General features: G+C 36.0%; 1 protein-coding gene across 5 annotated transcripts in view; it reads right to left on the bottom strand.

Annotated features, from left to right (window-relative positions):
• Positions 1-15083, bottom strand: part of LRBA (LPS responsive beige-like anchor protein) — an 840314-nt gene that overhangs the window by 719147 nt on the left and 106084 nt on the right. For all 5 annotated transcript variants that reach the window (XM_023733554.1, XM_023733553.1, XM_023733556.1 and 2 more), the window contains exons 3-5: positions 8443-8674; positions 8124-8224; positions 1626-1721 (exon numbers count right to left, since the gene is read on the bottom strand). In XM_023733554.1, the coding sequence (XP_023589322.1) occupies positions 1626-1721; positions 8124-8224; positions 8443-8674 (429 nt within the window). The remainder of the gene's footprint in view (positions 1-1625; positions 1722-8123; positions 8225-8442; positions 8675-15083) is intronic.

Below are 15083 nucleotides of genomic sequence, written 5' to 3'. Positions count from 1 at the left end.
CAAAGACACAAGGAAAGTATTAGCCCAAGAGACAGAAACGGCCACATAAACCAGAGACTTCATCAGTCTGAGACCAGAAGAACTAGATGGTACCCAGCTACCACCAATGACCGCCCTGACAGGGAACACAACAGAAGAGTCCCAAATGGAGTAGGAGAAAGGTTGCGTGCAGAACTCGAATTCTAGTAAGAAGACCAGACTTAATGGTCTGACTGAGACTGGAGGAACCCCAGAAAGCATGGCCTCTGGATTCTCTATCAGCCCAGGACTAAAAAATTTCCGAGGCCAACTCTTCAGACAGGGATTAGACTGGACTGTGGGACATAAAGTGATACTCGTGAGGAGTGTGCCTCTTAGATCAAGTAGATACAAGAGACTGAACAGGCAGCTTCTGTCCGGAGGTGAAATGGGAAGGCAGAGAGAGTTAGGAGCTGGCTGAATGGACATGGGGAATCAGGGGTGGAAAGGATGAGTGTGCTCTCACAGTATGGGGAGAGCTTAGGGTCACATAACAATGTATGTATAAATTTTTTAAGGGGGGAAAAAAAGGAAACAAGGACCTTCTTCCAGAGCCAACAGAGAAAGAAAGCCTTCCCCTAGAGCCAGCACCCTGAATTCCGACTTCTAGGTTTCTAAACTGGGAGAAAATACATTTCTGTTTGTTAAAGGCACCCACTTGTGGTATTTCTGTTATAGCACCACTAGGTAACTAAGACAGGACCTAACAAACAAGATCTTACAAGAACCAGAGTAAAAAATGAATAAGGATAAGCTCAGAAACAGAACAGGCTGACATATCGATTAATGAAAATTTTGCTTGAAACAGGCAGACCAATGTAATAATGAGGTAAAAAAGCTTTGATAAATAACATATATACATATAATGCACTCCTATGACATTTGAAACATTAGTTATTACTACCAGATACAATTTTCTTATTTATAAAGAGATTAAGGGTGTATAAGTAAGAATGGCTAAGACTGATATAATCTAGAAAACCATCTGTCAAGAAAATTTGCCTAGTAAATTTAAAGAGTTACTCTCCATCTATACACCAAGTACAAAATGGATTTTTTAAAGAAAAAACGTCGCCATCGAGTCGATTCTGACTCATAGCGATCCTACAGGACAGAGTAGAACTGCGCCATATGGTTTCCAAGGAGCAGCTGGTGGATTTGAACTGCCAATCTTTTGGTTAGCAGCCTGAGCCCTTAACCACTGTGCCACCAGCACCCCACAAAATAGATAGCGGCAGGAAAATGTGAGGCTAGAGAAAGATATTCAGAAAGACAGAAAGTAAAGGTGTCAAATTATACACAAACATCTATTTGAGTATGCAGAGATAAAGTCATAGGACAAAATGGCTTGTGTTCAAAAAGAATTAGGTTACTGTTCCACTGCCACCTGAAGCTGTGAGTGGACAGCTTTCTTAACCTCTTTAAGCCTCTATTTCATCACCTCTGAAACAGTTAGGAGAAAGTTAACATGCACAATTGTTCCAAGGGTAAAGTCAGCTCATGCAGACTACCTAACACAGAACCTGTCAGTGGTGTTTACAGGGATGTCCTTTCCAGAAGCAAAAGAATGGAGAATGTCAATGATTTCCTTGTTAAGATTTACTTACTGCAGCACTCTTTCCTGGGAAGTTGAAAAATGCATCGGGGCCATACTTCTGAGGCATGTGCTTTAACACAGACAGCAACTTCCCAGCATGTGGAGGCTATGAAAACAATCAACAATGTATTCACTACATTATTCACAATTTAAAAATATATATATTTTCAGTAAAGCCATGGTTTAATATGCAGGTAGTCCCTGACTTGTGACAGGGATCCGTTCGGACAACTCCACCGTAAGTCAGTCCTGATGTAAGTCTAATTATCTCATTTTTTTTCTTAATTTTCATTATTATTGCCTTTTATTATCGGTGTCTTTATAAATCTGATCTTTGTCTTTAGGGGCCAGAAACACAACTACATATAAACTTACAGATATGATGACTTCAGGAAATTTTGCACCGCAACACCATATACAATACATATTACTAACGATAAGATGTTCAAAAAAACAGTAGTAAGCATGGTTCATCATAACTCGAATATGTCATAAGTCAGGGACTACCTTGTACACAAAGAATCAAATAATGCTATGAACTAAAAAGCATATAAAATAACCAAAAAGGTTATTTTAAACTATCTCAAAGACATAAACAATGCTCTCTATGCCATTTTTAAATACTATAGGACATAGTAGGTGTTCAATAAATATAAGCCAATATCACTTGATACTTCACACTGTAGCCATAATGATCTTTTAAAAATACAAACTACAGTACACCAATGTTCACTGCAGCAGTATTAGCAATAACCAAAAGGTAGAAACAACCCAAATGTCCATCAACAGGTGAATGGATAAAGAAAATGTGGTATATACATACAGTGGAATATTATTCAGCCATAAAGAGAAATGAAGTCCTAATACATGTTACAACATGGATGAAATTTAAAAACACTATGCTGAGTGAAGTAAGTCAATCACAAAAGGACAAATACTGTATGATCTCACTTATATGAAATACCTAGAATAGATAAATGTATAGCGATCAGAGTTTAAGAGGTGGGAGAGAGGGAGGGAAATAACGAGTCACTTCTTAGGAAGCATTAAGTTTCTGTTTACAGGATGGAAAATTTGGCAATGGATATTGGTGATGGTTGTACAACATGACTGATGTAATTGGTGTCACAGAATTGTATACATGAAAAATGCTGAACTGGCCAATGTTATGTTATCTATATTTTCACAACAATAAAAAAATACAAACTACATCAAACCACCCACCTCACTTTAAAACCCTTTTAACTAATAAATACTTAAATAATTTCCACCATCTACCATTGTTAAAGACACTTTAGAAACAATGAAACATTTTAACTTCATCACCACTCTATGGGGTGGTACTGTAACTATCTCCATTTCATAGAGGAAGAAATTGCAGCACAGGAACGTGTCCAAGGTCACATAGGTAGTGACAGAACTCAGTCTGACTCCAGAGTCCATGCTTTCAGTCATTACATTTTCACCATTATATTATACTATCTCTCCTGTAATTTCCCAATGCCTTTAAAATAAGGATGGATACCTTTATCATGGCCTACAAGACACTGCAAGGTCTGGCCTCTTAAGCATCTCACTTTCCTTCTTTCTGCAATCCATCCACAATGCCCTCTCCCAGTTCTCCCACAACAGGCCTTAACACAAGCTATTATCCCCATTGCCTGAAACCTTCTGAATTAGACCTACTCCATCACTGTCTTAACCAAGTAAATCCTTCCCATCCTTTAGAGTTTATCTTAATGGTCTTCCCAGACCTCTGAGACTGGATCAAATCCCCCTACCATATTTCCTCATTTCACAATATACCTCTACTACACAGCATGTATAAAAGATACAATGTTACATTTATTTGATTAATGCCTGCTTGGCCCCCAACTCTCCTCCAATGCATGAAATGACAAACCACTAATTTGTAAAAGCTCTCATTTACATATACAAGGAAAAGCAAAGGACATTGAGATCCCCACTATCATTCTAATCAGTTTACAAGCAAATAAGATAAAGTGTAGGATGGTCCTCTTTCTTAAAAGGTAAAAAGTTCAAAACTGGGTCAAACTACAAACGAAATCACTGGTTTGCCTTTATCCTATTTTAGTAGCTAGTATAAGTTATCATTAGTCATTGTCTAAAACAGTTTGGCAATCTGTTAACTAAATATTAAGTGGAAAGTAAAAATGCAACACTTCATTCTCAAGTGATCATGAAATTTTCAATTAACTATACTGCTCAATAATAAAAGTGCAATAAAAAGTAACTTCAATCAGACTTATTTTTTTAAATAAATTCCAAAATGAAATAAAACAACCGAAAATAACTCTACGGTTAAAAATAAAAGTACAGTATTGCAGCATTTCCATCTAGAGAAGTAATTCCTCCAAATTTCCTTTTCTATAAACCAAACGAACAAAAGAATACATTAAGACAAGCATTTTCCTCCACAGACACGGCTGAAAAAACTTTTCAGAAGACAATTCAGCAGCATATTTCAAGAGTCTTTAAAAAAATCTATCCTAAAGTAATAATCAGAAAGGCAGATCTATATTTAGACATAAGCATTTTTCCCTGTACTGCTTCAATAACAAGAGATGAAAATAAGATGAATGCCTAATAATAAATAGCTAAGTAAGTATAATGGACGTCTGAGCAAGTCACCTCTTGTTTTATTAATAGTTTTTTATCTTTTCCTTTCATCCCTTAAACCTATTCTCGTATCTCTCAGCCTCCCCACAGGCAACTAGAATAATACGTGTAATATTTTTTATGTGTTTCTTCAAAATGTGTGATCGTACACATAATTTAAATAAGTGGTGTTGGGTTAGATACAGCAATCTGTTTCTTACTTTCTTCCTGTTTTTTTGCATCTATTCATGTTACTCTGTGCATTGATTCCAATTGTTACATAAAAATCAATTCTGTGCATCCACCTATCCACTCTCCTAATGACGAACACCCACGTTAACAATTTATTATAATCAAAAATAATGCTTCAGTGAACGTCCTCATTTATATTTCCTTCTGGGGCTATGTAAAAATTTCTTGGACTATGTACGCATGAGCAGAACTGCTAAGTCACTGGGTATGGGTATAACTGACATAACTAAGTAGTGCTAGATTCCTCTTGAGGTTGTTAAGACTTCATTCCTACCAATTGCACACAAGGTGTAAAAAAAGCCCACCTCTCCAACTATACTTGTCATTATAAAACTTTATAATCTTTGATGCTAACAGATGTAAAGTAATATCTCAATATTGTTTCAGTTTGAATGTCTCTAATAATTAATTAATGATGTTGTGTTTATTTGGTTCTGGGGTTTCTACCTCTGTAAATAAATATTTATTTACATCCTTTGCTATTTTCTTATACATAATTTTCTACATTCACTAATAAAAAAAGTATTAATTATGTTGTTTTTTTTTAAATAATAAACTACTTGAATATAAATAAAACCAAAACCAAACCAGTATACTTCCTCTTCTGGACTTGACATAGCAATGGGACCTAAACTTACCAACCCAAGAAAAACAACTAGAAAACCAGACAAAAAATATAAAGCAAAACTGTTTTCACACGTGGAACAAGAAGTAGTACAGGACTGTGATCTCTAAGAAAAACAAAACAAACAAGCTTTCTGCCTGGAGGCAATTTCCACACCACTGCAAAGGGAGAGGGAAACCAAACAAAGTTTGGAGGTCTCACTGAGTTGCAGAGGTAGAGATTAAAGTATAAGGAGTCCAAAGTGGCTAGTAGTTTCAAGGCAGAGTACTGCAAAGGAAGGAGTTATGCAGAGAAGCTACAAAAATCAGCATTGAGTCTTTGGCTCAACATCAAACTGTACATGCCTATGATAAAACTCAACAAGGCTGGGCCAAAATACTGAGAGCTATAAATCAAGTAATTCCTAGAGCTAATACAGAGCCAGGAATTGTATGAGTCACTACTAGGGTCATTAGAGTTGTTTGGTAGAGACCCTAGAAGGGCCAGGCCTGAATAGTAAGGCTTCACTAGTCCAAGAAGCAGGAAATGTGATCCATGAGTAGGAACAAAATTGCAGTCATCAGAAAATGACAGAGATTATAGAATTAGTAAACAAAAACATTAAAACAACTATTATAAATATGCTAAATAGTCTCAAAGTGTTAAAGGACTTAAAGGAACATAATAAGAAACAAAAATATTAAAAAGAAGCAAATAGAATTTACAGAGATAAAAAAAATACTATCTGAAGATACAACTATTGGTCTTTACCCATTAGGAGCAAAAGAGAAAGAAGGAAACCAAAGTCTCAGAGAAGAAATTAGTCTACAGAGCTAATAGCCTATGAGCCACAGCCTCATCTACTCTAGACCAGAACTAGATGGTGCCTAGCAACTACTACTGACTGTTCTGAACAGGGCCACAACAGATGCACCCTTGAAAGACTGGGAGAAACACACAGAACAGAACTCAAATTCTTAAAAAGTTCAGACTTGCTGAACCCACTGAGACCAGAAAACCTGTTGCCATCAAGTCGATTCTAACTCATAGCGACCCCACACGACAGAGTAGAACTGTCCCATAGGGTTTCCAAGGAGCAGCTGGTGGATCTGGACTGTCGCCCTTTGGTTAGCAGCCAAATGTTTAGCCACTGCACCACCAGGGCTCCACTGAGAACAGAGGACTCCCTAAAACTATCACCCTGAGATACTCTTTAAACCTTGAACCAAAACTACCCCGAGATCACCCATGAGTACAGCACTCTATTTAAAAATTAAAAAAAAAAAAAAACTGTATGAGACCAAAAGGTTAATAATTACTCTATAGCAAAGACGAGAAGATAAGGGGGCAGGGAAAGTAGAGTACCAGATGTGGAACAAACAGAACACAATGAAAGAGAATGCTGACTCACTGTGAAAAATGTAGCTAAGGTCAATGAAAAAATGGTACAGAAATTGTCAAATGAGAACCTAATTTACTGCATAAACTTTCACTGAAAACACAATAAAGTAACATTTTGTATATATATACACATAGATAAATATATATACATACACATATAGGAGAGCCCTGGTGGCACAGTGGTTAAGAGCTATGGCTGCTAACCCAAAAGTCTGAATCCACCAGCTGCTCCTTGGAAAACCCTATAGGGCAGTTCTACTCTATCTTATAGGGTCACTATGAGTCAGAATCAACTTGACAGCAATGTGTTTGGTTTTTTGTTTTGGTATATATATCTATATATACACACACACACACATACAATCACACTATCTGAAATGAAACTTTCAATGGACGTAATTAACAGACTAAAAAAGATCAGTTAACTAGAGAATATAACAATAAAAGCAATCCAAAAAGAGGCACAAAGAGAAAAGACTGGTGAAAAAAAAATAAACAAACCTCAGTGGACCTAAAGGACAATATCAAGAGATCTTACATATGTTTAACTGGAGTCCAGAAAGTAAGGAGGAGGGAAAAGGGAAGACAAGAAAACAACATTTGGAGAAATAATGGCCAATTTTTTTTCCAACTTTGATGAAAATTATATTATAAGCCCATAGATGCAAGAACCCTAATAAGGATAAACACAAAGTAAACCACACCAAGAAAAAAATCATATTTCTGAAAATCTATGATAAAATCTTAAAACCAGCCAGAGAATTGATGTCTGATAAAAAGAAGCTAAATAGCCTAATGAATAACATAATGAATTAGAGTTTATAATTGCAAGAGACAAGCTTAGATACACTTAATCAGACCTACATTAAGCATCTGCTGACTGAGCAGTTGCTATGGACATCAATCTCTAAAACCAAAACCCAAATCCACTGCCATGGAGTCGATTCTGACTCACAGAAACCCTATATGACAGAGTAGAACTGCCCCATAGGGTTTCCAAGGAGCGGCAGGTGGATTCAAAATGCCAACTTTCTGGTTAGCAGCTGAGCTCTTAACCACTGAAATAAGCCTGGAAATGTAACAAAAATGGAGAAAATAGCATTTATTAGAACTCCTCTAAGAGACAGCTAACTAACTGGTAGGAGAGTTTGATAAGCTGCCTGGGGTTCAAGTAAGTTCATTACCACCATCCCCACCCCTGCAAAGGGCCACTAAATTGCATCAAAGGAAGGTGGATCCAATTTAACTTGTTCACTGAATGTGTCATTCAAGTTTAAGGGCCAGACCTAACCTACTCGGATCAACAATGGAAAGAGAAGTTAGGCTCTGCTACCTGCAGGTTTCTTTCTCTGCCCTTTCCTCCAAATAAATGCTGAATGTGTATTTAAAGAATAACAATTTAAAGAAGGACCAAACTTATTAGCCTATCTGAAACTCCCAGTTCTCTTAGTCCACACCTGTCTCCAGTCATGGCTAAAGTAGCTCTATGGCTCTAAATGCTATTTTACTGGCGCTCTCCTCCGAAAATCAGCATTTATCCCATATGTATACACATCAGTTACTTACAAAACTGCCAATGTGTTTTGGGTAGGAAATATTTTTAAATACCAAAGAATATTTAGGTGTTTTTACCCATTGCCCTTTATCTCCTTGAAGTTTACTGAAGAATAGCTTTAGTTCTCGAACTGTCAAATTGTAACTAGCCAGCACTCCCAACATGTCAACTAAAAGATCTGAAAAGAAAAGAAAACAATAAAATAATTACGGTATTTCTATTTCTTGCAGGATTAGATATATTATGCTTACTTAAGGGTTTGGACACTAAAGTGCCAGGTACATGGTAGATGCTCAAATATTGTTAAATAAATGTTGGTGAATGAAATAAAAAAATGCACTATTTAAAAATCAAGCTTTATTTCTTCACATACATTGTATTATGGAAAAGTCATACCTGCTATCATACTGTCAACGTTTTCAATTTTCCCAAGCACTTTTTCAACAAGGCCTACTTCAGTACAGACTTGAAGATTTCGTATGCTTTTTTTCAGAATGGCTGTAAACATGCTCCAGACTTCTGCTTGGCAAGTAATGTCACATTTTTCCAGTAGGTCCACCATGCAGATGATGCTCTCACCTTCTTGGATAATGAAATTCATTTCCAAATCAAACTGTCCTCCTACCAGCTTCCAAGGGAGAACAAAAAAACATTAAATGCATTACTATTTCATCAATTTGTACGTTCCTAAATTTTAATTTAGCAGTAACTAGACACACACATTCTTCTCTACCCCTCAAAACAACAACAAAGTTTGCTTAAAAAAAAAAGCACAGCTCTGTCAATAACAGAAAGGCAAACAACTCTATTTGAATGGGCAAAGGACTTGAAAAGATATTTCTCTAAAGAAGATATATAAAAGGCCAACAGACATGAAAAGATGCTCAACATCAGTAGTTGTTAGGAAATACAAATCAAAACCACAATGAGATATCACCTCACACTCACTAGGATGGCTATTATTTAAAAAAAAAAAAAAAAACAGGGATAGAGAGAGCAAGAGAAAATAACAAATGTTAGTAAGAATGTGGAGAAACTAGAGTCCTCAGACACTGCTGCTGGTAGGAATAGAAAACGGTTCAGCCACTGTGGAAAAGAGTTTGGCATTCCTCAAAAAGTTAAAACATAGAATTGCCATATGACCCCACAATCCCACTCATAGGTATAGACCTAAAACAGTTGAAAACAGGTATATGCATGTTCATAGCAGCAGTATTCACAATAGCCAAAAGGTGTAAACAGTTCAAATATCCATCAACAGATAAATGGATAAACAAAAGTGGTATATCCATGCAATAGAATAGTATTCATTCATAGAAAGGAATGAAGTACTGATACATACTACAAAGTGCATGAACCTCAGAAACATTATGCTAAGTGAAAGAAGCCAAACACATAATGTCATATATGATTCCATTTATATGAAATATGCAAAACAGATTAAATCCACAGAAATAGAATGCAGATTGGTGGTTGCCAGGGGATGGCGAGGGGGGAATGGACAGAAACTGTTTAATGGGTAAGGGATTTACTTTGGAGTAATGGAAATGTTTTACAACTAGATCGAGGTGGCAGTTGAACAACACTGTGAATGTACTAAATGCCACTGAATTATTTACTTAAAATGGTTAATTTTATGTTATATGAATTTTACCTCAATAAATTATTTTTAAAAAACACAGCTCTAAAAATAAAGCTTCTAAAGATATATTCAAGGTAAGGTAGCACAAAGTAAAACTGAAAATATTATTCACCAGAAACAAACACAGGATGTCTTAGATTTATAAATCACTACTTACTGCCCTGCTAGTAATAAAGATCTAAATCAGTTCTATACAAAAAAAACAAAACCCGTTGCTGTTGAGTCGATTCCAACTCACGGCGACCCTACAGGACAGAGAAGAACTGCCCCATAGGGTTTCCAAGCAGCTGCTGGTGGATTCGAACTGCTAACCTTTTGGTTAGCAGCCAAGCTATTCAACGCTGCGCCACCGGGTCTCCAAAATTAGCTCTATAATTGCTTCTCATTCAATATTTCATTAATGAATTATCAACTCTGTAGACTACCCACAACAACCTAAAGGCCCTTCTTTATGACCTCTAACAAAAATGAAAAGCTAAAAAGTCTCCGAGTAGACACAAATCTTGAAGTTTACATTTGCCAAATTTCTGGTTTTTACACCTATCCATTTTGATACTTCCTCTTTCCAGGCAATAACCAGTATAACTTAAACATAATTATTCACACACTCAAAGCCAGTAATCAAGAAAAATTATTTCATTGACATTAGAATCAGAAAATCCATCCAGAAAAGGCTATACTGATGTATCCCTACCTTGCCATTTCACCCACACCCTCCTCAAAAAAGAGAAAAATTTTAAATTAAAAAAATCCCAATTGTTTTAAAATACTTTTATAATTACTTCTGCATAGCTATTCTTCTTCAACTAGATTTTTAAAAATCTCGCTCTCAGAAACAGTTAGAGACGTTCACCTACACTTGTGTCCATCCGAATACTTTGTGGTTTTGTTGTGCATTATTAAACCCAAAAGGTGGGCAAGAATTATGAGGAAGTAAACTGTACAACCAGTTGCCATCAAGTCAATTCCAACTCATGGTGACTCTATGTGTGTCAGAGTACAACTGTGCTCCATAGGGTTATTTCCCCTTTGATGACTGATTTTTTAGAAGTAAATCGCCAGGCTTTTCTTCCAAGATGCCTCTGGGTGGACTTGAACCACCAACCTTTTGTTAGCAGTGAGCATGTTAACCTTTTACACCACCCAGAATTCTCACCTCCCATGCAGGAGCCTGAGTCCAATTCCCAGCCAATGTACCTAAAGTGCTGGCACCACCTGTCTGTCAGTGGAGGCTTGCATGTTGCTATGATGCTGAACAGGTTTCAGCAGAGCTTCCAGACTAAGATGGACTAGGAAGGAAGGCCTGTAGATTTATTTCTGGAAAATCAGCCAATGAAACCCCTATGAATCACAATGGTTGATCCCACTGTACAGGGTCATCATGAGTCAGGAGCTACCTTGTTGGCAGCTAACAACAACAAACTTTACAAAACAGAATCCAACACCTCATAAAAGAATAACAGACATGACCAAGTAGAATTTACTCCAGAAAAGCAAAGGGGGTTCAGAATGAGAAATCAGTTAAGACTCCTTACAGTCAGGGATCATCATGTGTCCTGGATTCTGCCACAGATCTAAACTGGTATGAGATGTAAAAAACGGAAATGAACAACTTGAGACAATATCTACATGCAGGGAGGTAAGAACTCCTGGCAAGCAAGTGGTAAAGGCACTTGGTTCTTCCCGGAAAGGTCTGGAAGAGATTCTAGCGTACAATTCTTAGGATCACTGGTACCAAGCAGCATAAGGACATGAAAGCTGGGTTTCTGCTAAAACAGTCCCATGGTGTAACTGGGTCAGTTCTCCTAGCTACATGACCCTGGCTATGAAGTATACATGCTTGGTTCCCTATTCTACCCAAAAACTCTGTAAGCTACTTAACACTCTATGACATATCCCAACTACTTAAACTAGCTGAAATAAATTATACTATATATTTTAACATACTTATGTATTATTATATGATAAAAGTGGCATCTGAATAGGGCAAAAACAGATTGTTCAAGTAAAGTTTAGAGACAGCTCGATAAGATATCTGACAAAAATAATAAACTGGATCCATCTCTCATACCTTGATAAATTTCCAAATGGAACAAAGATTTAAATGTAAAACTGAAGTCATAAAAGCACTGGATGAAACCACAGAAAAAATATTTTATAACCTCAGGTGGTGAAAGCTTTTCTAACTATTTCTAAGACTTCTGGATTTCATATTTAAGTATAAAATAATAAAAATGTCTATATGTAAAAAATCATAAACTCAAAAGCTAAAAAACTTACACACTAAGAAAAATCATTTGCAACTCATGGCATAAGTTCAAATAACTTTCTGAAATCAAATTTGAAAAAAAAAAAGGAAAACTGGGCAAAGGCAATGAACAAAAAAGAAATAACAAACAGCACTACAAATAAAAAGAAACTCAATTTTGCTCACAAAATTAATTTTAATGAATATTAAAACTACATTAATACACCAATTTTATGATTTTGATTGGCAAATTTCAAATCATTAGTAATATGTAACATGTTCGCAAGGGCTTGGGGAAACAGACACTTATACATTACTGATGTTGAGAAAACTGGTACAATATCTATGAAGAACAATTTGGCAATATCTGTTTTTAAACTTTTTGAAAGAGCAATGTAACTATTGTAAATTAATCCTACAGACACTATAACACACGTAGATAATGATGTTAGCTAAGTACAAGAACTTCATTTTAGCATTGCTTGAATAGAAAATATAAAAAACAATCCCCCCAAAAAAATTATAATGTAATAGTTAACATAAATTTGTCTGTAACTATACAATGCAATACAGTGCAGCCACTGGGAAGAAAAAGGCAGCTCTGTATGATATGAAAAGACCACTAAAATACATTGTTTAGCTGAGAAAAATCAAGATGGAGAAAAGTGTAAACAGCAGGCTAAATCTGAACGTAAACCACATACATATACACAGACCCATGTGCATGCCTCTGGAAAAGAAAACTGGGTGTTTGGGGAGAGAAGGTGAAGGGAGAGTTTTTAGTGTATACACTTTTGAATCATTTGAATTTTCTGCCATAAACATATATTACTGAAAAAATAAATAATTTTAAAAGAAGCAAATGTACAAAATACTGCCGATGTTAGCTTTGAACTCATAAAATTATCATTAAAGTATAAGTGGTATTAGCAGTAACACAAAAGTTTGGAATATCTTAGGTAATCTATTTGTGACAAATCACTCAATGAATCAAAAAGAATTTAATATGATATAATACTGACACTATGTACAGGTGACATCAAGCAATCAGAGCAGATGCCAGCTCTATCAGAATGACCCCAGACATAAACAACTCATACTGACTCACTGAGGCATGCTGGCTGAACACAGGCCTTGACAGAATGCGCTTTAGTAAAAATGGAGAATGTACTTTAGTAAAAACAACAACAAAACAAAATCTGCCACTATATGATAATATATTCATTCAACATACTTTCACGGAATGCCAAGTATGTCCCAGACGCGGGGGAAATAGTGGAATTGTGATGAATAAGACAGACATGGTTCTTGCCCTTACTCATGTCCATCAACAGTATATCTTATATACTGTAGAATTTTTGTTTAAATTGCTTAATTGAAAAATACTAGACTTCTGATTTCCCAACTGGATGATAAACCTTTGTCTCAATGAAAGTACATAACCTACGAATGACATCAAGTCAGTAACTTCAGTCCAAAAAGTCTTTTTGTGTACACAAAATAAATAGGCAACATTAATATGACAAAGTTTCCTAAGTACTTATAATTTCTAGATAGAAAAATATAAGAGTTTTTCAAAATAAAAACTTTCCAACCTTAAGTATGAAATGTCTAGGAGTAAACTACGTAAAAAATACATAAGCCTTTCAAGGAAAAAAAACCTACCTTCCTAAGGTCCCTAAAGGAAGATTCTGATAAATGAAAAGACGTATCATATTTCTAGATGGGAATATTAAATCCTGCCAACTGGTTAAGTTTTCAAAAATTACCCTATATAAATTCAGCACAATACCAGTAAAAATCCCAATGGAATATTCTTCTGAAACTTGACAAAGTGATTCGAATTTCAATACAGGAATTAAATGCATAAAAATAACCAAGGGAAATTCTGTACAAAAAGAGGTCTGTGGGCAGGAAGAGAATCATTGAAAGGTGAAACATACTTACTAAAACTGTATGGTACTAAATAGAAAATAATCGATGCAATAAAAATCGAGCCTGGAACTTGTATCATAATATAAATACATATAAGTACAAATAACTAATTTTTACTCACAATCATTAAATGGTACTATGACAATTTTTGTCATTTTTTTTTTAATGAAGAACAAACCATCAGGATCAGAGAAAGACTCATTAACAATCTGCGATAGGCAGATGACGCAACCTTGCTTACTGAAATTGAAGACGACTTGAGACACCGATGAAGATCAAAAACTACAGCCTTCCATATGGATTACACCTAAAGAAAACAAAAATCCTCACAACTGGACCAATGAGGAACATCATGATAAATGGAGAAAAGACTGAAGTTGTCAAGGATTTCATTTTACTTGGATCCACAATCAACACCCATGAAAGCAGCAGTTAAGAAATCAAAAGACACATTGCATTGGGTAAGTCTGCTGCAAAAAACCTCTTTAAAGTGTTGAAAAGCAAAGATGTCACCTTGAAGACTAAGGTGCACCTGACCCAAACCATGGTATTTTTAATTGCATCATACGCCTGCGAAAGCTGGACAATGAATAAGGAAGACCAAAGAAGAATTGATGCCTTTGAATTGTAGTGCTGGCGAAGAATACTGAATATACCACGGACTGCCAAAAGAACGAACAAATCTGTCTTGGAAGAAGTACAACCAGAATGCTCCTTAGAAGCAGGGATGGCAAGACTACGTATTATATACTTTGGACAGGTTGTCAGGAGGGATCAGTCCCTGAAGAAGACATCATGCTTGGTAAAGTACAGGGTCAGCGAAAAAGAGGAAGACCCTCAACGAGGTGGACTGACACAGTGGCTACAACGGGCTCTAGCATAACGACTGTGAGCATGGCGCGGGGCCAAGCAGTGTTTAGTTCTGCAGTACACAGTCACTAGTCAGAACTGACTTGACGGCACCTAACAACAACAACATGACAGTTTTTATTTTAAAAAGCAGGGTTAGATATTCATCTGACACCATATGCCAAAATAAATTTCAGATATGTCAAAAAAACTAAAAGCTAAATTTGAAGCCACAAAGTGTAAGAAATTCTCAAAACAAAAAAATCAATAGCACACTTCACCAAAGAAGACATTCAAATGGGCAACAGACACATGAGGAAATGCTCCCAATCACTAGCCATTAGAGAAATGCAAATTAAAACC

This window comes from Trichechus manatus, unplaced genomic scaffold, assembly GCF_000243295.1.
Source record: "Trichechus manatus latirostris isolate Lorelei unplaced genomic scaffold, TriManLat1.0 scaffold00059, whole genome shotgun sequence".
NCBI lineage: Eukaryota > Metazoa > Chordata > Mammalia > Sirenia > Trichechidae > Trichechus > Trichechus manatus.
The sequence above is the reverse complement of the archived record's forward strand: the minus strand, read 5'-3'. Positions and strand labels throughout refer to the sequence as shown.